Consider the following 24997-nt stretch of genomic DNA (forward strand, 5'->3'; position numbering starts at 1 on the left):
CAATAAAGAATTCTCCCGCAAGCTCATCCCGCCTGTTTTAAGCACAGGATAATTTCTAATCTTTCCACGACTCGCTACAGTTGTTTCCGAGACAGGTGTTGAAGTGGTAATCCTAAAATATTCGCATGCTGGCTCATGTAATTGATCCTGTCATGGTACCACCTGTTTTATTCAGTTTGTCCGCCAGGGCTACCTCGACATGACTCCATCATGCAGCTTCGGAAGAGACTAATTGGGGTTTAAATGAGGCTGTGGCCAAACAGTATAATGACCTTCCGTTCATATTTAAATTACCCATCATGGTGCCATCGGTGAAAGCTAATCTAGCATTAGGAAGCGTTTCCACGTGTAACAATCTAGCCTCGTGCACTGCTGCTGGGGTATAACTATTTTGCAGTCCACTAATGATATTATTTCCAATATTTAAATTTCCTGTCATAGTATCCCAATATCGATTTTTTTTAGATCAAATTCAGAATCCTCAGATGATCCCACTGATCCTACTAAGGTTCCAAATGCAGTGTATACAACATTATTCATAAAAATGAACGTCATTAATTTTGATTCTCATCATTATTACCGGATTGTCATTACAGGATAAGTGGGTCCTACAGGTCGCGGTAGAATGAATTTACTAATGAATTTATTACTAAATAACATACTGAATTAGGACTTGGCAATGATTTACACGTTAAGCCCTCAGCAGGGTAAATACTAAATGTTATCCAAGCGTAAAGAGTCGTTATCGCTGAATACCGGTGACAAAGATCGTGTATTTACGATTACTGAACCTGACGAAGTGGTGAAAGTAGTAGAATTCTCCAGGGATAACCATCAGCTTAAAATTATCATATTTGACGATATTAGTATCAACCTGAATATCATGGCTCAACTTTGTGAGTATTTTTGTTACCGCGCCTTAAATAATGTAATAGAATTTATATAACCCAGTCGTATAATGACGTATCGAAATACATCAGACGCAGAAATGGTTGTTTTGTGCCTTTCCCCGGTCTGGATAACTGTAGTATCGATTCGATCGCACGAAATTATATCAGCGGGATGACTTCTGAAGATTTCAAAGACTGTTATCACTTAGCTCTCTCCACCTCTAAACATTGTTTCATGTCGTTTTATCGTGATGCTGAAAATATACCAGAGCGATATCGAAAAGGATTTGATGAATTTTGTGTTCTCCTGCTCGAAAAATTTTAATCTATAGTTATCAGTAAAAAATCATGTCGTTTAAGACAATAAAATACAAGCGCCAGCATTACAAAACGCTGTGTACCAGGATTACTCTGGTATAGATTACTCTGGCAGTATATTACACGATCAATCGTAACTTAACGCGCACAATCGGGTCGATATTTGGTCTTGTGTTTGGGGTTGTTATGGGCAATGGCGTGGACGGAGAGTTTCCGTTGAATATTACCCAGATCAACATCTTTCTCAATAACTACTCGATCGCTCAATGGTTGCTATCTTCGGTAGATTCTGCTTCCAACGTGATTTATTCGTCAACGATTAATGTACCCCCGGGGCGTTGATGAAACTCCAACCTAATCCGTTACTTTACTATCCCGTCTCGAACACATACTCGATTCAAGAAATTATTGTATGGCTCACAGACAAATCTGGAAATGCTATGAATAACAATAACGACTGGATCATGTATTATCTGCGTGTGCGGCGCATAGCCGCATATAGACACCAAGTGTCTTCTATGTGCAAAAGCACATTACGTAAACTTCTTTGATGTGTGGTGTGCACTGCAAACTATGCACATCTAGCAAAAACGCCTCACCTGAAATATTTTGTGTGGGATAAAAGGTTATAAAACCATGACGCCAAAACGTCGAGACTGTTTAAAAATTAGTTAAACATTACCTGGGATAGCTTTTAAAGCGGCTCAAATCGCTCTCCAAGCTGTAGAAGCGGGAGCTACCGCGACAGCCACAGCGGTCAGTCACAAAAAGCGAGTAAAGCTATAGACAGAGATGTTGGCATCTTCACGAGCATCTCGCGCACACCGACGTAGATCAGAGGGAACTCTCGAAAACTTTAAGCAATGTCCAAGCAGATTTTATCATAGAATAGAGTGTTGACAGTGCTCACACTGCTACAGATGGATCCACAATCACACAGTTAATGTCTGGATACGGTTTAAAAAGATTATGGTGTTTATTGATTATTCCAGAAGGCTGTTTTGGAATCATTAAATATTATAAATGAATGATAAGCCCTAAGGAATCATTGCCGAAATCATCCATCCATCGATAATGATAAAGGATGATGTGTACAACCATGTTCTCGAGATTCACTCCCAAATACCTGAAATCATACTATGAAAACCGGGTTCATGATTCCAAGACGGAATACAAGTACGTCGAGTACCAGGACTTAAACATGATAAACTTGAATATGCAAGATCACACCAAAAAAACGACGCTGAGCTCGATTTTCGACGTGTGACATCACTACTGTTTATACGGACATCAAACACACGCTGATGCTCGAGCGGGATTCTTCTGCATACTACATGCATAAAACCGCTGCACCTGCAGATGGACAGTTTATTCTGAGCTGCTTATCGTTAAACATGCCTAAAATCTCCCCTTCGATTACACACGATCTCAAATTAGAATCAATGTTTGATACATTCACTTAAATCTCTATTTCGGATTTTCATGCAGCACTTTATTGCATCTCAGGTGACGTGGTGAGAACCGACGAATTCGTGGAATGAGCTTCCGAGGCATGTTTGTGTGGTTTGTTTGCCAATTTTGATATGCTTAATAGAAATTACACTCAATGATGCTGATGGAAGCCGTGTCTTTAAATATCCCGAACGACTCAAAGATTTAGCAGCGTCTATTGAAATCCGGTGTACAGCAGCCCCTGCAGGGGATTGTACTTGTTACGCTTTTGTCACCTCTTATGGGTTTATGGCGTTGGACGTCCTCAAAGGAAGATGAAGGTGTTTTGTGACAGCGCAGCTGTCCAGGAAGACAATTATGGTGTAAACGATGGAGGTCGGAAATGCAAACATTTAAGAGAAAACAAAAATGTCCGATCCATTAGTGGTGGATCTATTGTTTCAGCGATTATTTCTGTGATTAAGACTCTTAGTCCTAATGTTTTAGCATCAGTGCTATAGCCCATTTGTGTAGCTGCAGCAGAAGGAGCGGCTTCAGGAGCTACGGGGCAAGCGGGGAGGAAACTGAGTTGCTTTGGATAATGGGTTAACAAGAAAGGGAAATAGCAGAGCTATTTATAAGAGGATGATCGTCACTTCGCCAATTGGCTTTGCCACCATTTATTTTCAGAAATGTCATACGTTCCTGCAGGGTAAACTTTGTCAGCGTGAAACCCAGTATCGATTAATCTCAATGCGGCTGCAGTAGCCACTTTAGCAAACGGTCCTGATAAACTCATGCATAATCCCAGTCCAATCACCGTATTAACAAAACACACTGCTGCTAAGAAAGGTTTAATCCGTAAACTCTCCGCAGCACAATTTTCCAAGAAGCCGATTTAATCGGACCATTATTAGCTGGTGTGGCCGGGTCGATACTGCCTGGACTTCTGGACAAGGTTTTTAGGACAAGAGGACTCCAACTTCATGGAACACGTCTAGGCCGTCGACAAAAGAGGACGAGAAGTGACATTACCGATGGCAAGACCACGATAGTGAGCAAATTCGAGTCACTGGTGTCTTCAAACACTGGTGACCACAGGCCCTTTCTAATTTTGACATAAAAATATTAGCTCTTATGGTTAAACATTTCATATGTTGTTGTTTTCTTCAGAAGACCAAATTCCGGATCAAATTCAGGCGGAGGAAAGTTGCTTAACTAATATTCAATATTATTACAATGGGATGGTTCGCACTGTGTAGTGGAAGTTAATGATCCTGCTGAAGAGAATGTAGAATATTTTGATTTACCCTCTCCAGATGATGCGATTCGATATCTAAAAACAGGCGCCCCTAAAAAAAGTGGCTGTGTATAATTCGTTTGAAATTCAAGGCATCGATGACAGTACTGGTGTTGGTATTGTATTCAATGTATCAAGGATGGGGAGAGCGACAAATTTCCTGTGGTAACTATTTTAAATTTAATAGAAAGTTAATAGTATAAAAATGAACAGTAATAGTTCGTGGTACTTACGTTGCAGGACGAGGAAGGGAAACCTGAAGGAGTGACTGCCAAAAAACCAATCGCAAAATGATTTGAGCACAGTGTGCTGTTTGTGGTGCAAAGAAATCTCGGTTGGTATCGGGAAAGACTGTGATCGATCATTTCGTATATAAATCATGTATATTTTTTGTTTAACATACACACCCATTAGTATCGCAGGCGTCCTTAAAGACTGCAGGTTGAATACGAGCAATGACAATACCGAAATAGAACGTATTGCTATCAATATTTATTAAATCATTGGAAAACTCCTGAAGCACAAGGTAGATTGGACTTTTCCCGGACATAAATACACGGGCCCATATAACCCCATGGAAAAACAACTCCATGAAAATGATCAGACTCTACGCGGTCAAGAATCTTATAACGGTGTGGATGCAGCGACTGCGATGCGGCACGATGTTTGATACTGGGATCATCCAGACAATAAACCCGGATGCGACGAGGTGATTTTAAGCGATTTAAAAGAGTTGAAACCTCAGAATTTCAGGAATCGAGTCGACCTCGGTTTAGTGTGAGGAAACGTTCGCTTAGGTTATGCCTTTAGAAAACAATAAAGGTGCTTTGAACGTTAACGCCTTCAATAAAATAGAGGAAAACCCAGGAAAATTGTCTGTGTATCATGGCAGCAAAATTTACAACGAGACTATCTCGGATTGGCTGCCAAAACTAATATTGCTTTACATCACTAAGACCAGGTTTAAACCGTAGTGATCGAGTGTTTTAACAGGACGTTAAAATTCCGCAAAATGGGCGTAAATGAAAAGTGATAGAAGCGCTAATTGTTACATCACTCGGATTTAACGTGGAAGACCGGTTGAGAATCAGCAGGCAAAATAAACAAGTTTGAAAAAAGAAGTACGCCTAATAGGACCGAAGAAGTGTTTGTGATCAATACAGTTCACAAAACATTCCATGTCACCTACACGCTAAAGGACTCAGCAGGAGAACCTATGGAAGGTACTTTTTACGAGCAGGAAATGCAATAAAACCGACGAGAAAATTTTCAAAGTGGAAAAAGTCATTCGAATCCAAAAAAAATCCACTCGTCAAATGATTTGGTTATTCTGAAAAATTTAACTAGTGGATTCCCACTGCGGAGTTGAAGACGCTGACGAGTTTGTCATGATGTGTTTACACGTCCGACGACATGCTCAGTGTCTTTAACATGCTTGCATCTTCACTCAGACATTGCGACAGGGCAAAATGGTTTCATCTCTGAGGCAATAACGCCAAGTCCATCGCTGTGGTCATTAAGTACAGGAGGCTGTAACACCGATGATGTCCTAGCACATTGAGCCAGCACATCAAAAATAATTTTATTGAAAAGTTGTTGTCTGAGACACACCCTGTATTTCGCAGCGTGTTCGAGTTATCTCATGACGTTAAAAGCAAGTTCAAAAACGTATTCAAATTTAACAAATTTCATTTGGTCTGGGAGTGGAGTGCGTATAATGGGGTGGATCAACAGGCAAATTTGCTCTTTTTGTGCTGTCAGATTAAAGCGTTTGAGTTTATTTCGGAGGCGGTATTGCTACTTATATCGCTGTACTCTGGCTGCTGATGCGCAGCCTAGACAGGATATTCCGGATCTGTATCGGACGTATCGATAAAAATCAGCTCGGGCACGTAAATCAAATCGATATTCGCCAGCGATATGATTTCAACCATGTACTTCAGCAGATGCTTATTGACAGGTTCTGGCACCAATTTCACGTTAAGAAGATTACGAGGATCAAACTATGCTGCATCTATGATATCATTACTTATTAGTTCCGACAGCGCTTCTATCCATTTGCAGGCTTTGATATGAGATTTTATATTGTTTTTTGAAGAACGCCATGTCAGAAGAGGGATTGCGCAGGGTTCTAGCTAGTCACATCGCGGAACATTGTGAGTTTTCTTTTCAGATTGATGCCCACGACCAATGACTAGCACGAGATCGAATCCAATTTAGCCACTCGTCCACAACTACTTTTTAACGCGTCAGGTGTCGATGTGAAATCAATACACAAAAAATATAGCGGCGGACAAAGGAAAGTGTCGGCAGCACGGTTCGTGGTGGGTGATGTTCGGAATTACGAGAAACAGGGCCAAATACAATCCGCTCTGGTAAGCTAGTGGTTGCCCCTGCTCAGTGGGGTACAAAACACAAAAAGCTTTGTTCACCTTGAAAACAACGACAACAAATGTCCATGTGGGTGGTATTATCCACACGTTATCACGCGAAAGGAAGTCCTGACAGGCTGAAACATTACAAAGCGTACCAAAAAATTCACAATGTTACCGGAATTGAATTTCCGGTGCAGATCGGTTATTTCATCAAATTTAAAAATAAAATAACATCGATAACATCTTATTTTTGTGCTGAGGCTTTGCCAACAGTATCCCCACGATGAGACTGGCCAGTGGATATTATGAAACCTGCATGGGTCTCTTGTACGTTTACAATGACTGCAACAGGGTGTTCGCTTGGCTGCAACGTGACTACCAAAGTCACAATGACTGGATTTCAAATCTGTCGAGGTCACTACACAACCGAACCAGTAAAAGCGAACACAAAATTTATTATTGTAAAAAATGTTTAACCAGGTTTGGAAAGAAAGAGGATCTTCAAAAGCATAGCCTTGATTGTGGCAGTGTCATGACAATGAAACCACCCAAAGAAAGCAACGGTAAAATAACGTTTAACAATTTTCATTGCCAGATGAAGATTCCTGTTATCGTGTACTCTGATTTTGAAGTGCTCGTCATGCCGATGGATGCTGGAAATGCGAGCATTTCTACCGATGATAAATCATATACGATTGCGAATTAGCAGCATGTGCCGAGCACTTCTGCGTACAAAATCGTGTACATATTATAATTCCATAGTATGCCGGATTGCGTCGAAACATTCATGCAGGATTTACTGGCAGATGAAGACAAAATATAATGTCTTACTACCTCAAATGATTTTAAATAAACTAAAATTCTATTTTGATAGGTCTGTGAACTGCTAAATCTGCGAAATATTTTGCAAAAAATCGCGTGAGAGATCACTGTCATCACACCGTCAAATACAGAGAAGCTGTTCATGAAAGGTGTAATTTCCATTTCAATAAATCTTATTTAATTCCAGACATGATGCATAATTTGCGAGGATACGATTCGCATCTGATCGATATCCTGAAGAGTTCATGAACGATTGGAGTAAGTTTGATAGGACGTCTTTACCACCTAATGAGGAGTTTTGCAGCTCAATTACAGATTCTCATATTACGGCGGCGGATTAAGCTCATGCGCTAAACGTTTGGGATAGGTTTGGGATAGCCACCATCGGAGATGATCATGATTTATATTTAACGTGCTGGTGCTCCTCGACGTCTTCGAGAATTTCAGGAACGTGTATCCCAATTAGTATGGATTAGATCATTGGTGATATTATGCATCTCCTTTTCTATCATGGGACAGGACACTGAAAATCAACTAGGTTACCCTTAGTTTGTTTACCTATATCGATATCTCAATTTTTCCGAAAATGGAATTCGAGGAGGCATTATAGTCATTAATCATAAGCATTCGAAAGTCAACAACATTGACTTGCCCAATTAAGATCCTAACGAGGAATACAAATGCATCATTTATCAACCGCTAATATTTTTATGAATAAGCCATGTCGTTATCCAATATCGGTTGCAAATTTATCGTGGATGAACCCAGAAAAAACTCACAGAGGAGTTGCTCATCAGTGATGATGACCCGGCTATTTTCTTAAGGTGGATTTATTTTATCCGTAGAAATTCCACGAGCAGCATAAAGAGTACCTACTGCATCCAGAAAATTTAGTAGTGACCGAGGACATGTTGAGCCCTCACAACTTCAGTTAAAAAACCATTAGAATGCGGAGGAGGAAACACAGCAAAATTACTACCGAATCTCATGTTACGAGATTCATTACAAATATTTCAGGCATTAGGAGTCGAGTTTGATAGAATTCATTGCGAGCTCAAATTCGATCAACGACTATAGTTAGAGACCTTTATCGGTTTTAACACTTCAAAAAGAACGTTAGACCTGAGCGATTTCGAAAAAGATTTCTTTAAACTGATGAATACTCCTGTATTCAGAAAAAATCATGGATAATCTTCAAAAGCGAGTAGATGTCGAACTGGTCAATTATGTCATACAGAGAATAGCCGATTCCATTTGTCAGCATGGAAATCTGTGACAAAAATTTAGTGGCGATCAACAGAAAAAACCCGAGAAGGTGATGAGGAAACCCATTTATTGCGTTTTCATGGTGTTGGAACTGTCAAAAATGCTCAATGTGCGATTTTCAAGAATGTGTACGAACACATTTTTCGGACAAGTATTTATTCGATTTTTCCGATTATCCTAAAACGAGTTAATTTCACAATGATTCCAATAAGAAGTCAGCGGCAAATTTAAAGACGAGGCGAATTCGGTAACCGTAGCGGGATTTTTAGGGCTGAGGAGGAAGATATATTCGGTCAAATTACCATATGGAGACGTCAAGGAACGCGCGAAACGAGTATACCAAATAGCGACAGAAATCACTATCCCATGAGCATTATTTGGAAACGCTAAGAGGAATTAAAATGTTCTCGGAAATGAATACGATCGGATCGAACTATCTCATCTTATCTTCTTACTCGCTGGATAACGGTGGGTTAATGTGTTACGATGACAAACGTTACGTTATGGAGGATGGTGCTACAACGCTGGCTTTCGTAAAGATGTTAGAGAAATGGTTGGAAATGATGTGCTGGTGGAACTAGAATTATTATATCCCAAATTATTAACTGGGGGAGGGCCTGGTACGTGCATGATCACTTCCGGCGGTAGTCGGGGTTCGCATCAAATCGTTATTTATACTTTACCTACATAAAATGTGTTATGGCGTTTTGTGCTGAAACTGTAGTCCAAAAAGAGAGATGCCGATTCTGGAACAGAAGGGGACGATAATAACATGCAAGCACCTTCTGAAAATGAAACAATCTATAATAAAGTGTCCTGTGCAGTGATAGAACCCTCATTTTTACATACTACTCATTCCGTGGTCTTCCACATTTTATGTACTACTATTAGAATATTTTTAATAATGATGTGCATAATATCGTGAGAGTGCGGCCGAACTTCAGGGGAGATTTGCATTTAATGGGAGGGTACCCCTTGTAAAGTACATGTAATGAATTGCAAGTACAATGATTTACTAGAAGCGGCGGAGGAATCCATATCCAAGGAGTAACGTGAGAGATCAATCGGACATTAAAATAATCAACAATTGGTGGTACCATCCACCTCTTATTCCGCTGCTTCAACACTTAGAAACAGCAGAACCTTAATGTACAATTCACAATATAGATTGCAAAATTTAAAATTCTTATTTAGCATTGATCATTGAAGCACGGACCAATCCGAATACTGCAGGAAACCTAAATGTGTACTGGCTGTATTGGAACAACACTATTTAACCAGAAATAAGCTTGATTTTTATTTATTATTATAGTCATACATGTATACTTTCAGATACGATACGGAAGGCTACTTCAGTGGCTTAAGAAGTTCATGCGATCCTGATGACGTTTTACAAACAGGAAGGTCTGTGTGTCAAGGATATGCGGATCTCTTTACGGCCTTCTGCAGGTAACAAACTATCTTCTAAAGCCAGCAACTACTCATATACATTTTAAAAGAAATGTTTTAACTGTAACCACATGACTATATGTAAAGGAAACCATTACTATCATTTACTCATTGTACCTTAACTTTAATGCATTTAGTGTTATCGGACGATCCTAAATATAAATGTTAAGAGACTTAAATACAGAAGATATATTGACATGTTAAAGTAAAAGTAAAAAGTACTTAAATGAGGACAGGTAATGCTATATATTATTTATATTGCATATTTATATTGCATTTGTTAGCTGTTTTATCCATAATTATATATTGTATATAATTATATTTTGGACTTGACTTTGTCCAAAATCAAGTTAACTGTGTAAATGACCAGTAAGTTTTATTTTGTAAATAAATAATACGTAGTTAATATTTCGCTCTTAGTGTACGCTAAATATAAGGAACATTATCAATATAAATATATTTGTCTTATTCTGGGTCTAGAACACTGGATTCCCCCATGGAAAAAAAACTTTTATAACTGTTATAACTGATGTTTACCGTGGTTTCTTTTATTATAATTTTAGTAGCAGATTTTATCTTTGTTCATAACTTAGAATTTTCTAAAATAAATCATTGACCCTCTTCCTGATTCCGAATTTTGTGTCTTATTTTTATATGATGTTGTTTACTTGAGAAATTAAAAATTCTTGCATTTAATCTCTGGGGGTTAATCAGTCTTTATGTTGTGTTCATTGTTACATGTGGGTGGAATTATTTTCTTCAAATTATTATTCACTTGATATACAAACTACTCATCTAAAATATTCTAGGACTGGTACATTAATTTAGAATTAATGTGAATTTAGACAAGAAAATGTTGGACGATTTATTATGATACATAATAGACTGCTAACACATCTACACAATTAAGGCGATCGGCACATTACGACGTTCGAGACTACAGGCAAATCAAAACATTCAATATTGGAACTTGGAATATCACTGGAATTCAGTTGGAACCTTATACATCTGGACTAGTCATAAAACGTTTACAACTATTGGGGATTTAATTCACAATATTGTAAGATCTTTTTAAATGTTCAGTTATTTGTTGAATTTTACTAACTTGATAGTTTTAACTCTTTCCTGTTACTTAGATTAAGATCATAGAGTCATAACAGCTTATATCGTTTTATAATTGCAGTGAAGTGAATATTCCTGCTAAGACAATTAGTGGACATGCGAAGGGCTACAGTTACGACCCTGAGAAAGCTATTACACCTTCAACGAAAACCAATCACGCATGGAATGTGGTTCTTCTGAATGGCGATTGGCGGTTTGTAGAGTGTACTTGGGGAGCTGGCCACTTAAAGGAACAAACGTTTACCAAAGAGTTCACAGAATTTTATTTCCTTACAGATCCAGAAGACTTCATCAGTGAACATTATCCATGCATGAACAAAACCAAGGAGCCGGATAATAATTGGCAATTGATGAAAAAACCTATTTCAATTGAAGAATTCAGCAGACGAGTACATCTTAAGAGCACCGCCCTAGAGTTTGGAGTGATGCCTGTATCTCATAAGTCTGGAGTGCTGGAAGTCCAATCGAATGATACCATTACTATCCAAGATGGCCATAAAAACATTGAAAGCTGGATGACAGATTTCTTTCTAAGCAACGGTACAAATATGAACAAGTATGCTATGTCGTACATGCAAAACCCGACTACTCTGAAAATTAATGTGCAACCACCAGCCGCTGGGAAATATGCTTTACAAATTTTCGCAAAGCCTATAGGAAAAGACAAAGGTGACCACAATTTAATACTCCAGTATGTTATTAAGTGCAGCGATCCTGCCAAGCCTGCAAAACCGTACCCCTCAAGACAAACACCGTGGGCATTTTGCCCAGAATATAGACAGTATGGATTTGCAGAGGAAGCTTTGAAAAATCCAGTTTTTACGGCAAAAAATGGAGAACTCATTATAAACATACCAACAACCAGACACGTTGAGGCTATCGCGAAACTTCAGCATGCAGAAAATAGAGATGATAATTCTGAGCACTACACTCTGATTGAATCGTCTGCTAATACGACAGTTGTTAGGGTCAGGATGCCTTCTGAAGGTTTCTACTCGCTGGATATTATGGCAAAACGACCATGGGAAGGCGGCGATATGTACTGGTCATCCATTGCATATCTGATCGATTGCAGACTACCCATGATTCCGTGCTACCCATTTCCTGAATGTTACTATGGAGCTGTTGCAAAACACAACTGCAGACTTCTAGAACCCTTAAATGGTCTCCTCCCACCCAAATCGTCCGTCAAATTTCGGCTCCAGTCTAACATCTTGCGGAGGATGATTATCTTGGAACAGAATTTAAGCAAAACAGGAAATGGTGTTTTTGAGGGAACGATAAGTACTCCAGACGCAGGCACAATAACTGTATATGGATCAGAGAAAGACAGCGGATACTTGGACGGTTTATATCGATTTTCTGTGGCTACATGATTTGTATGCTAACAATCATTTTCACTTCATCAATATATGACATCATTTGTTAATGACACAGTAAATTGAAGAAAATTGTCGTGCTGAAAGAACACATCATGTTCACAAACTATCCGTAAAAATAATGGTAAAGACAAAGATCGTCCACAATAAACGAAACTTAAACAACTTTGGCTTAATCTGACGTTTAAAGAAACTCGAAATGCAAACTACGTCCAAATACGTTTTCGAGCATTTTCTGCATCGAGACGGTTTTTTTTCTTGTACTTTGATACAAATTTGTCAATGACAAAACAATTTTAGGAAGACTGCCATCTATGTCTCTAAAGGTTTCAATCCTAAGGGAAATTAATCTAACCCTGTTCATAAGATACAATTTGAAACATTACAATTTCGCGGGATAAAAGCTTGAAACGACGCTCCAAAGCCTGCACTGTTGTGAATAAATTATTACACGTTCTTCCTTATCATATTCATCCAGATCTCCTTGCCATATGATTTGCTGATTTTCATCAAATGGGGCTCTCAAGGACCCTTCGTAATTCATCAGATTGGGCCATCAAGGAAACTTCTTAATTTTTAAACGATTTTGTTTATAGACCTTACTTCGTTTAAATTCCTCACAACTGAGTTCTTTATCACAATAATTATAAAACATAAAATTCACAATTTAGCATTGCAATCAGAACGAAAGGTTTTTGTACCTTTTTATATTCACTGGATAAATATTTTTTTTTAATAGATTCGTGTCAAATAAACCCAACAGTTGAGCAAAAGTATGTAGTTTCGCTTCGTGCTTTTTTGTTATGAAAAGTTTCTCAGGAGCAATCCCACCAATAATAAAATTAAATAGAAATATGTATGTAAGATTTATCCCACATGACTTGGATCATTGGCGGGGTGTAATAATTTAGTTTCTCAGAAAAAAATGCAATAATGTGACATTTGTTCTTGGATCCGTATCGTACGTTTAGATTTTATTTCGATGATTGCTTTGTAGAAGCTTTCAGTAGTCGTTCTGTACACTTTTTAATGATTCTGAAAGTACAAGAAAACTTCTTGACGCAAATTAAATTGAGTCAAGATAATGTAAGCAATCATTCTGCGTTACGCGGTTCAAGAATCCTAGATTATCAGAAGGCATATTCAGTTTGATCTTTAATTCATACGTCTACCCATAGGATTTCAGAAGTTTATAAGTACCATTAGAGAGACTAACACAACTAGTTTTAACGGAACAACGACACGTTTACCTATTCATTACAGACACTGGATAAGATCAAAAACAATCCTCAAACAAAATCTCATTAAAAGTTTCCGAAAGGATGATTTTAGGACTGGGAAAAATCCATGTGATGCTTTAGGAATTTAAATGTTAAATGCCAAAGTAATGGTAAGCACAAATACCAGTAAATAAAGGTTTTATTTTAGCCGTGCCAAATCTTCATGTGATGTATTATAGTCGTATTATAAGGACGGAAAACTTAAAGGAATGACAAAGTATTCTGAAAATACTCATGAGTTCAAAAGTATTTATTGGAGTATTTTTGTGTTTTATTTTTTTTAATTTTTAGTTTTGATCTTGTTTCCTTTTCCTTTGCTGGGAAGGAGTTGTGGCATGATTTTTTGCTACGATTGTGACGCGTATTAATACGTCCTCTTCCGATTGGTCACCTCGCGACTGATTATTTGCCAAATTATGATTGTCGATATAAAAGGTACATGACAGATATATAATATTGATATTCAATATTTATCCAACATGTGCATCATTTCTGCGTTGAAAGATGATTGGCTTTAACAGACATAACACCATCTACCTACAATCATTACTCATATTCTGTCCTTGATCGGTTCTGTGTGTTATTTTAAAGGATAAATATAAAAGAAATGATCAATTGGCAAGTGAAATATATGTTAGCCATCACTATTCTAATGCGTGCGGTTTCCTTTTTATACATATATAAACGTGCTTTGTAAAAAAGGAGATATTTTGTTAATTTAATTGTGTTGCTTCTATTTAATATACCTTTTACACTTTCTATGGAATATGAGGATGCAAAAAATCTTTAGTTGGAAAAGGCACAAAAATGGGACCAGTTGTCAAACTTTAAAATCAAGTTGGACATGAATCAATATTTGATTACACTGAATCAGAGTGTTATGACGATAATGTCAAAATGAGATATGTGCATCACAGGAAGTAAAATAATCAGAAGATGGTGATTTCGAACTGAGAATACACAATTTGATGAGTTTTATTCAGAAACGGTTTTCAGAAATATTCAATTGTGTGAATTGTTTGAGCAATCCTTATTGTACCATATAAATATCGGTATATCTTTCCTCTTCTTCAAAAAAAGACAGGTGTACCTTAAGCAAGTTGAAGACATGAGTATGTTTCATAACGTTCATATTCTTTAATAATAGTCAGGTTTTGCTTGATAGAACAAAGGACAATCTTACATAAGAGTCTTGAATCATTTGATTTAAAACGTTTTCAAAGTTTGCCGTGTATCGCATACATCTTTGATTATAATTTCATCTCGCCCGACATTTAATGAAAGGTAATTTTGTATTTCTATATTATTCACTGTTGTTGCAATGAAACTGATTTGACTCGTCTCATTGAATCTTGTAATTGTGTCAATTAGACTATACAGCTTGATCTTTTCTATTGATGGATGTTATCTTACAAGACAAATATTTGTCACCCAAACCATTTTGATTCTACAGTAAGTACATTGAATTACCCTTCAGTTTCTGTATTTGTGAATATCATATATATATGTATTTAAGACCTGACCGTTTATAGAATTTTATGTTTTGCTTAGATTTTTTTTTCTTTGTTCTGTTTCGTTTACATTTCAGTGGTATTACTAACGAAATAAACATATTACACTCTATACGATTTAAAATTATATCTAAGTATGTACAGTACTTATAAGCAAAGTCTCATCGTTAGTAAATAAGTTGATACCAACAAGCAACAGAATACTTACATTTCATTTGTTTATTGAATTACATTAGGTGCTGGATTGCATGCATGTTTGTTCCAAAGGAAATGTGGAAATGCATTTAGAGCATGTAGACACATGACAGAAATCCAAAGTATATCCAAAGCTTGTTGTTCTGGTATCACCATTTCAAATGGATTACAGAATTGTGCTGCTCATAACATATGGCTTCGTCAGATTTGTCACCACATATAGCCATACATAATGATATGACATCTGTTTCTCTTAATTATTTATTTGGCATCCAGAGGAGACAGACAGCAAATCTGTGATACCGACCTTGCAGTCCTACTAATAATATGTATATTATGTTTGCGTGAAAGGAGACGAAAACATAGCTTGTGATATTTTACCAGCAAAACGTTTACAAGATATCGGCATTCAATGTACATATTTTCCTTCACTATAACATTTCCATCGTTTGTTCCAAGCTCCATGCAGGCCATGGATTATACCAATAGGTATTTAACATTGTGGTAATAATTCTAAGTTACACACACTGAAACCCTGTACGTGTACGTTTACAAATATCCTTGCAAGATTATTAAATTTCGTTTTAAATTCTTTTATCACGTGAACAATTAAGCTGCATTGAAAAGTTGGTACGCTTATTATGGAATACAAAGGCGAAATATTAACTCAGACGAGATGATAAATAGAGATGTCACCAAACTGTCTATCCGTAACATTAATATTACGTGATTACATATATATGTCTTGGTACTGAATAACCTTGTGTTCTTATGCCGTAAAACACAAAATTCAGTAAAATCCAAATATTCCAGTTTGCAAACGCCCGACAAAACAAAGTTACTACCAAGCCTTTAGAATTTCCTCCCAAAATTTAGGAATCTCTCTCTGTTCAATAATTGTTCTCAATCTTCGAGTTGTGTTTTATGAATTTTAAAGTTAGACATTTCAATGTATCCTCTGTCATGTAACACTATGTTTAATCATACTTTTGACCAGTTTCGTTCCATGCGTGCTTCACTTCTACAGGAGTCGGGTATTTTGATTTGTGTTAAGTGCTAATTCATCTTTCAAATACCATTATTAAGCCATCCACTTATTTTTCATGCCTTAGATTACGTGAATATTTCTACACTTCTTCCGTTCTCGTTCTGATAAACTCTTTCATTGTACTGAAACATCTGCATTGGATGTTGTAACAACAATACAGTAATAATAATTTGCAAACAATTTAAAGTTACTGACAAATAAGTATAGCACGCATAGTTTACTTTGATTGTCCAGTATGGCCTTTTAACTTACAAAGTAATGCATGATTCTAAATTAGTACCAACTAGTAAGGAATGTTTTCTAATTTTCGTGTGAGGGTAGTTACCAGCAAACTAACGTCACGTATTTATTTATTGTTTGTTTTTATTTAGAGTTAACATTACGATGCAAAGTCATACGTCTATGCAGTGTAGGCTGGTGTAAGATACAGATGTAGTTGGTAGAGGATGTTGCTTTTCCCTATGGATTCGGAGTTAACGTTTTCGATATAGAGCATTTAAACGGAGTGGATTTGTTACGTTAGGACAAATATGTACTATAATATACAACGCAATATGCCGTAATGACTCTTAGCATATATTTACATAAAGGTACAATATAAAGGGCTCCATTGTTTTTGATCGCAATTGTTTGAATCACATATACTAAGACAAATTATAAATCCATCTGGTGTATATGCCTGAACAAAAAATATAATATAAGATTACGAAGGCACATTAGATTCTTCGCAGAAAAGACATAGCTGGTTCATTTGTTATTCGTTATATGCAGAATTAAGATGGAACAATGAGCCATTGCATGACATAGGTTTTACAGTATTGTCAACATACAGACGTTTTTAATAAAAGCGTATTTGGAATGTAATCGTATCGAAATGAATGCGTTAGCACCACCAGAGACGCCGATTAATATCGATAATGCCCCGTCAATGATTCCGATTTGTTCACCTATCACAATTGTCGTTTTTGCGGTTCCAGACACATAAAGACCAACAATTATTGCTGTGGCAAGCTCACAAATAGCATCTACAACCAATCACTTGCGTTTGTATTTCACGATCAACGCGGCTTTCTTCGTGCTTTCATCTCACATCTGCTGATCCGCTTCGGTTATTTATTCACGTAGGCAACACTGGGGGTCTATCATAGTTCTTCGATTAATAAGGCAATCGCTTTGTACAACTGCAAGATTGTCAGGCCCTGTACGGACTCATCACGTTCAGGCGCAAGACGAACGCGCAGTTCTAGCCATTTGCCCTTCTAACTGGCACAACTGTAATATAATTATTGAAAATATCTCCTTGAGCAATATTTAATTTCCCGGCCATTGTGTGTGTGTGTGTCTAAGGTTTATCATAATCATTTGCATCATCAAAACCAATTTGACCAGTTGCTATTTAAAATTCATTTGTTTCCTCTTCTTTGCTGGTCAGTAGACTAACGTATGCGGTAAATAAAGTGAGTACACGTGGCGGTGCTGGCACATTAGCAATTTGTTAATCCCACGTTGTTTGGTAGTTGCATTGGTATCATCAGCATACTCACTAATATAAGCAACCGACATGCCGCTGTATCTGTTTACCCCGTTTTTCAGTTATCTGAGCCAGGTTCTTTGCGATATTATTTTGAGCCTGACAACAACATCTTTAATTTCCACATTAGACGTTTGAAATCTTCTAGTTTCGTCTTGAAATATCAGAATCGCACCTAAATCAATATCTACAACAACGCGACTAGTAAACTCAGTCAAATCTGCTTTAGTGGCAAACATTATCAAATCCACACTAGCACCACACAGGGATTAGTAACGTCCGTAAATGTTAATAGACATTTTATAATATTAAACATATTTTAATTTTAAATCACTTAGTGCTTGCGGTGTCGGTGATGAGGGTAAATGTTTGCTTCCTGTCAGTGCATGCAACGTTTTTGCAACAAGCTGACTGCATATTTGCTCCATTCAATCGAGTTTGCAACGGAATAGTTCAATAAAAAGGTGGTTGCCGTCCACATCCACCACAGTGGACGTTAGTGCCCCTCGTTAATTAACAACTTTAGCCGGTGTTGCAAGTCCATACGAGCCAAAATACAAACAATATCAGGGTGTCACCACGTATGAAACCCAATAAACGCCAGGTCCTATTGTCAAATCCAGCTGGCAATGCCGGTTTCACGTGTATTTGTGGCGCCATGGATGTCAGTTCATCTCGCATAAAGACACCAAAAAAATACTTGACTGAATTTGCCATCGCGAGTAAATCCACATTGGTCAATGGATGGATCAATGGCCGGATCTTGGGCTTTTTGTACCAGGTAATCGAAGATCTCTTCCCTAGAGTATTCGACAGCTAATACCAGGTAATCGAAGGCGTTTACCTTTTTCTATTGATCTACGACAACTGACCACCTTTTGCATTGCTGTTCCGACTGTACTTAATGTGGCAGCTTTTGGAAAGATTACACGGGTCTTTTCCATTTATATTACCTCTGATTTGGATGAACGAAATCGACGGTGGGCGATGAAGTCGTATCGTTACCAGTGCTGTTCAGTGCCTTGTACAAAGCTGGTAAACAAGATATACATGTACACAATTATTGTGGGTCTGCTACACTGTTGTATATACGACTTGATTCTAACAACCAACCAGAGAATGGTAAAGCATCTGTAAACCGTGTAGATGTTGCCCAAATGACCTTGCTTACGAAGCATAAAAGATATCAATGCACGTCAGCGTGCCAAAGTGAATCTCATCCATGACGTGAGAGCGATTAATTCTACACTCGGAGGACGAATCGCAGGATGGATCATCATAGAAGGTATCAAATCCAAGATGGCTCGTTTTGGTTGGCAACGTCAACTCATCAGAGACTCTGGTGAACTCATTCAAGGTAAATTGCATTGATATAAACAACCATGGATAAAAAGACCGGACATTATTTTAAAATGGCTTGGGTATAGAAGAGGTAAAGCCACTCTGGAAACGTTAGCAAGGGCGGCAAAGGTTAGTCATTAGGCTGTTCGAGCATTGTTGGAAAAACTGGCGTTGTGGCAAATCTACCTGCCAGTTCAAAGAAACATTTCACGTAGTTGGTTTGATGTCCAAACACCTAATGAGATGGATAAGGTTGATGTCTTATTTCTTCACATGTTCGAGTCAAGGTGTGCACCTAGAAGTACCAGTATCGATGTGGACAGCAGATACAAAGAAACTGAGCCGTACACGAACAAATGTCGCAGATGTACTCCAGCTATTTTACGAACATCCTCTATTGTCATGACCACAATTATTACAAGTGAATCCTGGTAAAGAATCTCTTGGATCTGTTGTTGAGGTGTTGTTGAAATGACATCTTGGAGTGCAGATCATTCTTGGGCAGCAGAGCGATAGCACTAGTGGATAACAGAATTTACATTAGTCATCGCAGAATAACAAATGAACACAGACGGTTGAATTAAAACCAGCAGATGCGATTCGACAGATATCAATAACAGTTACTCATACAATGATTTCACAGCCGGCACCGTTGCAAAAACTAAGAATCAGGTTTGTATGGTATCTGTATGCATCTGGTTAGAAGAGTTAGAAGATGGGCAACGTCGTACTAGTGACCCGTTATAGTCCGTTGATGTATAGACAGTCTCGTAACAGATTAATCCTCCAAGACAACCAGCACGTTACATCCTGGGGCCTTCAGACCGCTCGGCATTCCAACAATTGGAGGAAAAGCCTCCTAGCCAAACATGTGTACGAGAGGACTTGTAAGTTCTTCCAGCAAATGCGGAACTGCCACCAAGATGTGTTTTGTCGCGCTAGTGGATGTCCTCGGACATCAATTATGGTAACATGCTCCTGTCGTAAGTTGATTCACAATAGCACGATGACCAAATGCTTAATTAGTAATTATATGGAGGAGTATCCATAGCTTGGTATCAAGTGTGGACAAACTAACTTTGGTACATCAGTAAATACAATTGCGACGTTTCAGACACCGTATCATATTTGCGATGTGTCTCTAAGACATTTCACATTTATGTCGTGCTTCTGATCCTTTTGCACAGTAAACCGTTGAACACCTTTGGCCTTTTTAATGTTCTTAGAGCGAATCACTACAATCTGATACATTTTAGGTCACTGTCCACCATACTCTTCGATTGCTTTACCATAGCATTCGCCTTTGAACTTAGCAATAACTCTTTTATTTGTGCTACTAAACAACGGATGTTCTTTCGAATAATCGCTGGCATCAAATTTATTTTTACCTGTTCTGATTCAGCCATGTCCGCTTACACATCACTGTCGGAAATATGCATCAGCAGCAAGTCAGTGTCGGTGTATATTATCTTGACATGATCCTGATAAAATGATTTGATAATTTCGTACATGAACTCGTACATGAGCTTCTTCGACAAATCCAGCGGGGGACTATCCAGCATACACTGGTTTTGTCAGCTGGACTTTTCATTCTTTTTTTGTACACGTCAACAAGTCTAACATCAAAAATCGTTCTGGATTGAAAGGATGGGGCAGGGATGAGCGATCGAAGCTAATCTTGTTCATTATCACCAAAACGTCCACACAGATTCGCTTGGGCAGATTCTCTAGGGACTTTCCGAACACATTGTTCACGTGAGTATAAATCAATCACTCCCAAACTCATTAGTGGTTGTTGTTCGCACATCCATATTTATTTGTATATATAGATCATCTAAAGCGCGCTGTCGAAATTCAAGCCCCCGATGGATTCGTAACATGGATGCGCTTACCCAATCGAAAGTACAACTGCAAATTTCTCAGATATAGTACATACTTGTATTTCTTCCTAAGACTTGGAACCAGTTGGTGCATTAAATACATTTACGTCCGGATTTATTGATAATTTTGCACTGGTATAGAGGCAGCCACTCACAAGTGTTCAAGGTATCCTAGATCAACTTCAAAGAAGTATCCGTGGACGCTGCTGTTGCTCTACTCGGATACGTGTTTATGTAGGTCAATACGTGCTGGATTAATCCATGAAAACCCACCAACCATTAACATTTACATCATTTTTCAGTCATAAAGCTTATTGTACCTAAATACATAATGTAACTCTTAGGAGCAACGGGGATATATCCGTCCTCCTTTGAGTTGTTTGTAAAACCTATCTGTGACTTGCCAAAGAAATTCCACCTCAAAGTGATCACTAGATAAAGAGATGATGGTCAATATAGGTGAGCAATTCCAACTCGATTTTCGTTTTTGAGAACAAGGCATCTCAAGCCATTTCAGGTTATGGGATCTAATGCTCGATATCTAACTTGTACACGTGCATGGCAGTGTCACTAAATTTTTCAATCATAACAGCAAGAAACAATAAATCAGTGCACAGATACTGATCCTGTTAGTCACCCATGGTCTTGCATTCAAATGCGGACCAAACCTTGTTTCCGTATTTGTAGTCGTTGGCAGAGACACCTTCACGCAATAATATGCTTCAATCGGTGAATACCGATTTTCAGCAAACATGTACTTGTACGGATACCCATCTTTTATGGATGTCAGGGCATCATTTGAGACGTTAGTGTCCTGTGTGCTAGCACTCTGAGCAATACCTACGGGTAATTTTGATCTTTTCCACCGTTAGAGTGCTCAGCAACATGTCCAAGGACGTATTCGGGAACTGTAACGAATCGAGAATTGTAATTGTCCCAGCCGAGACGTCATGTTCATGTTGCTTAGTACAGCAAATTTTGGTGAGTTTGGTACCGTGGCTACTGCTACATAATCAAGTCACCATTATACTGAAGTATGTTATGAAGTATTACAGGGATATTTCTTTTGTTTTGGGCAAATTCTCAACTGTGGTTTTTGCGGTTTTTCTGTTTGCGCCAATGATGTGAAAATGATCAAGGAATTTGGTACCGTTTGAGCTAAACGTTTTCTTCGCAGGTCCAGCAATGAGTGGCTGCGAACAAATCGGGAATTTTATCGCTGGTCATAATCATGTCAGCGGGTGGATAAAGCTATTGTTGAAAATTTTTCGCTGTAACCTCAAGTGATTTAAGAAAGACTTTGACCGAGTAACGGCCACGACATAACTCATAAGACCTAAGTGTTCCATCACAACACCCGCATGGCATGTGTTCCGTAACTTGTGATGTATTTGTTATTTGATGGTTATTGGGCGCTTTCTCATCTTCCGCTGGACCGTTGAGGCAGTCCGCGTAGATGATATAAGGGACAATAACCTTTCGTTGTAACGCAGTAAAAGTGAGAATATTCACACCAGATTGTGGCATTATTGTCGGTTATTTTCATTGATGCCACCAAAGTAGAAGTCATGACCAGTGAGCAATTGTTGGTTGTTAAATTCATGCATGTAACGTCTGTATATAAAGTTCTTATGTGCGAACGTGCTCTGAAGATTAAGCAGCCGGGTACGATTCATTATCCTTTCTTAGTGCAATATCGACTCTGAACCAATCACATCACTCGGCAACAGTAAATCAGTCTGGGTTTGTCCATGTTGTCCATGATATGATTTCCATGTGGGGATGGTGCAAGCGTATAAAGCCTTTATCCCTAGTGAACACATCAACAGTGATACCTTGGTTAAAATGTTTAAATTTGTTCTGTGTGGCCTTAGTAACCTGCACGGGAAATTCTATACTAGCAAACTTAAGTTCACCCAAGTTCTGTTGGTATTTTCGAGGCTGGTCTTAATTGTCACTGGCCGTATATAAAGCTGACAACATCACCTAATTAAAACATTGATCATCAACGTTTCTTTACATGTATCACTGACCGATGCCTCTCCACTCTGGCCTTCGTATGTAATTGGATCCACAAAACGGTTGATATGGAGAGATATATAGCTCGATTTGTTTACATCGGTCAAGAGTCCATCCTGAACTTGCGTTGGTATATTTTCCAACGTCTCGAGAATCTTTTCAGTACATTTGTCGATTTCATCATTGATGACGCTGGTGTCATTTTACTCTGCTAGGATCAGAAACTGCAAAAGCTTCAATACTAACTATTATTTCGCTTATTTTTGTGCATGTTTCTGGTGTTTGTATAATCACATGCCTTTGTGTCAATCGCTGCCCAAGCATGTGATAATATTCCTGAACATATCCAGATGTCGGCAACGTTGATTATGTGATTTCAGTCCCGTGCCACATTTAAGACATGGCTGAACACCGGGGCATGAACGTAACACCAGCAAATGTTCTTTAACAATATTCATAGTGCCATGTTCTGTTGCAGAGTTAACGTTTTCCAATGCATACACCTTTACTTATCTTGCTTCCTAATGTCATTGAGGTATTTATATATGTAAACGTTTATTTAATTCGAAAAGCCAGATTGTTCGACTCATAAATTGATTCTCGAGCTTTCTTCAGTTGACTGAACATAGATAATCGTCTCAGCTCTTTCATCTCCTCATCTGCGTCAAATGGTAAGCTGTTATTGAGGCTAAGTGGATAGAAAACTTTGCATAGTCCATTACGTGGCTTTATGGTAATTCGAAATTTTGTATCAGGCTTTCTCGAGTAAACACGCTTTTTTCCGTTTTTCAATCAACATATAATGTTTCAAACGTAAAAGTACATTCAACTGCAAGCACAGTCAAAATAAATACCAACTTATGATCTGCCCAATGCACATCAAATCAACCGTCCCTGAGAATTACACAAATTCGAGTATGACCAGACTCCGTACATTTATATCCAATATCAAAGTCTTGTAGCGTTGGTAAATTTCTTAGTAGCCTTTGTTTCGTTTCTTTAAGAACGTTTAAGTGCTCGCTTATGGAAATAGTTCCTGGTGTTTGCGCCACTCCTCTTATGCGCTATTGTACCACATCTCATATTTAAACCAAAGATCAGTGAGTTTAGATGCCATCTTTTATAATAACAATAATCAGTTGCTCAACTGATTTGCTCTTGGCTATCTTTATCATTACAGATCGAATACTCTCTGTTCAAATCATCAGAGGATTCTTATGAATAACAATCCAGGCTTGCTTCAGATGAGGTGGATGATTTATTAATTTCATGGACTCTAATATTTTTTCCCACTATATTATATAAATTATCAATCTTTTTCTGTTCATTAGGCCTCACTAAGCATACATCGCTGCTGTTCTAAGATCAATACTAAGGTGATAAATGTATTAGTATGTTCCGTCTATGTGTCTGAAAACGTACATAACGTCTTTTGAGCTTCTTTCATAAATCTGTACGTTGCGTTCAATCCAAACAGTGTTTCACGTTTTCAACAACATTTTATAAGCCAGTTATTCCATTTTAGAGACCTCCATATATTCCATTCAAATATTATTAGCGTCGATAGCTTGCTGGAAAACAACTAATTGTAACCTCTTTCATATGACATTTATTACAACCATGGTAATGAGTGCAGTCCATATCAGTCTAACGTTTTCTTGATCCACATAAGGTCAAAGATTTTGTAAAACTATGGTTCGTCGCACCATAGCACTTAACCAAAAGAAAACTAAGTCAGGATAAGTAAAATATAGTAGATTTGTTTTATACAAACACTGGAATCACACAGTACAGACAATTATATTATATATGTATATATATTGTTTATCCATCTATGGGT

At 37.9% G+C, this 24997-nt stretch overlaps 1 protein-coding gene across 1 annotated transcript in view; it reads left to right on the top strand.

Annotated features, from left to right (window-relative positions):
- The window catches only part of LOC149794590 (kyphoscoliosis peptidase-like), a 42573-nt gene extending 27359 nt beyond the window's left edge, over window positions 1–15214 (top strand). Inside the window, exons 4-5 of the mRNA XM_089968876.1 lie at window positions 9735–9851; window positions 11035–15214. Of these exons, the coding sequence (XP_089825002.1) occupies window positions 9735–9851; window positions 11035–12349 (1432 nt within the window). The 3' untranslated portion in view covers window positions 12350–15214. The remainder of the gene's footprint in view (window positions 1–9734; window positions 9852–11034) is intronic.
- The last annotated feature ends 9783 nt before the right edge of the window (window positions 15215–24997 follow it).

The sequence above is a fragment of the Sinohyriopsis cumingii genome, chromosome 8 (genome assembly GCF_028554795.1).
Source record: "Sinohyriopsis cumingii isolate HCF-2022 chromosome 8, ASM2855479v2, whole genome shotgun sequence".
In the NCBI taxonomy this organism is placed as follows: domain Eukaryota; kingdom Metazoa; phylum Mollusca; class Bivalvia; order Unionida; family Unionidae; genus Sinohyriopsis; species Sinohyriopsis cumingii.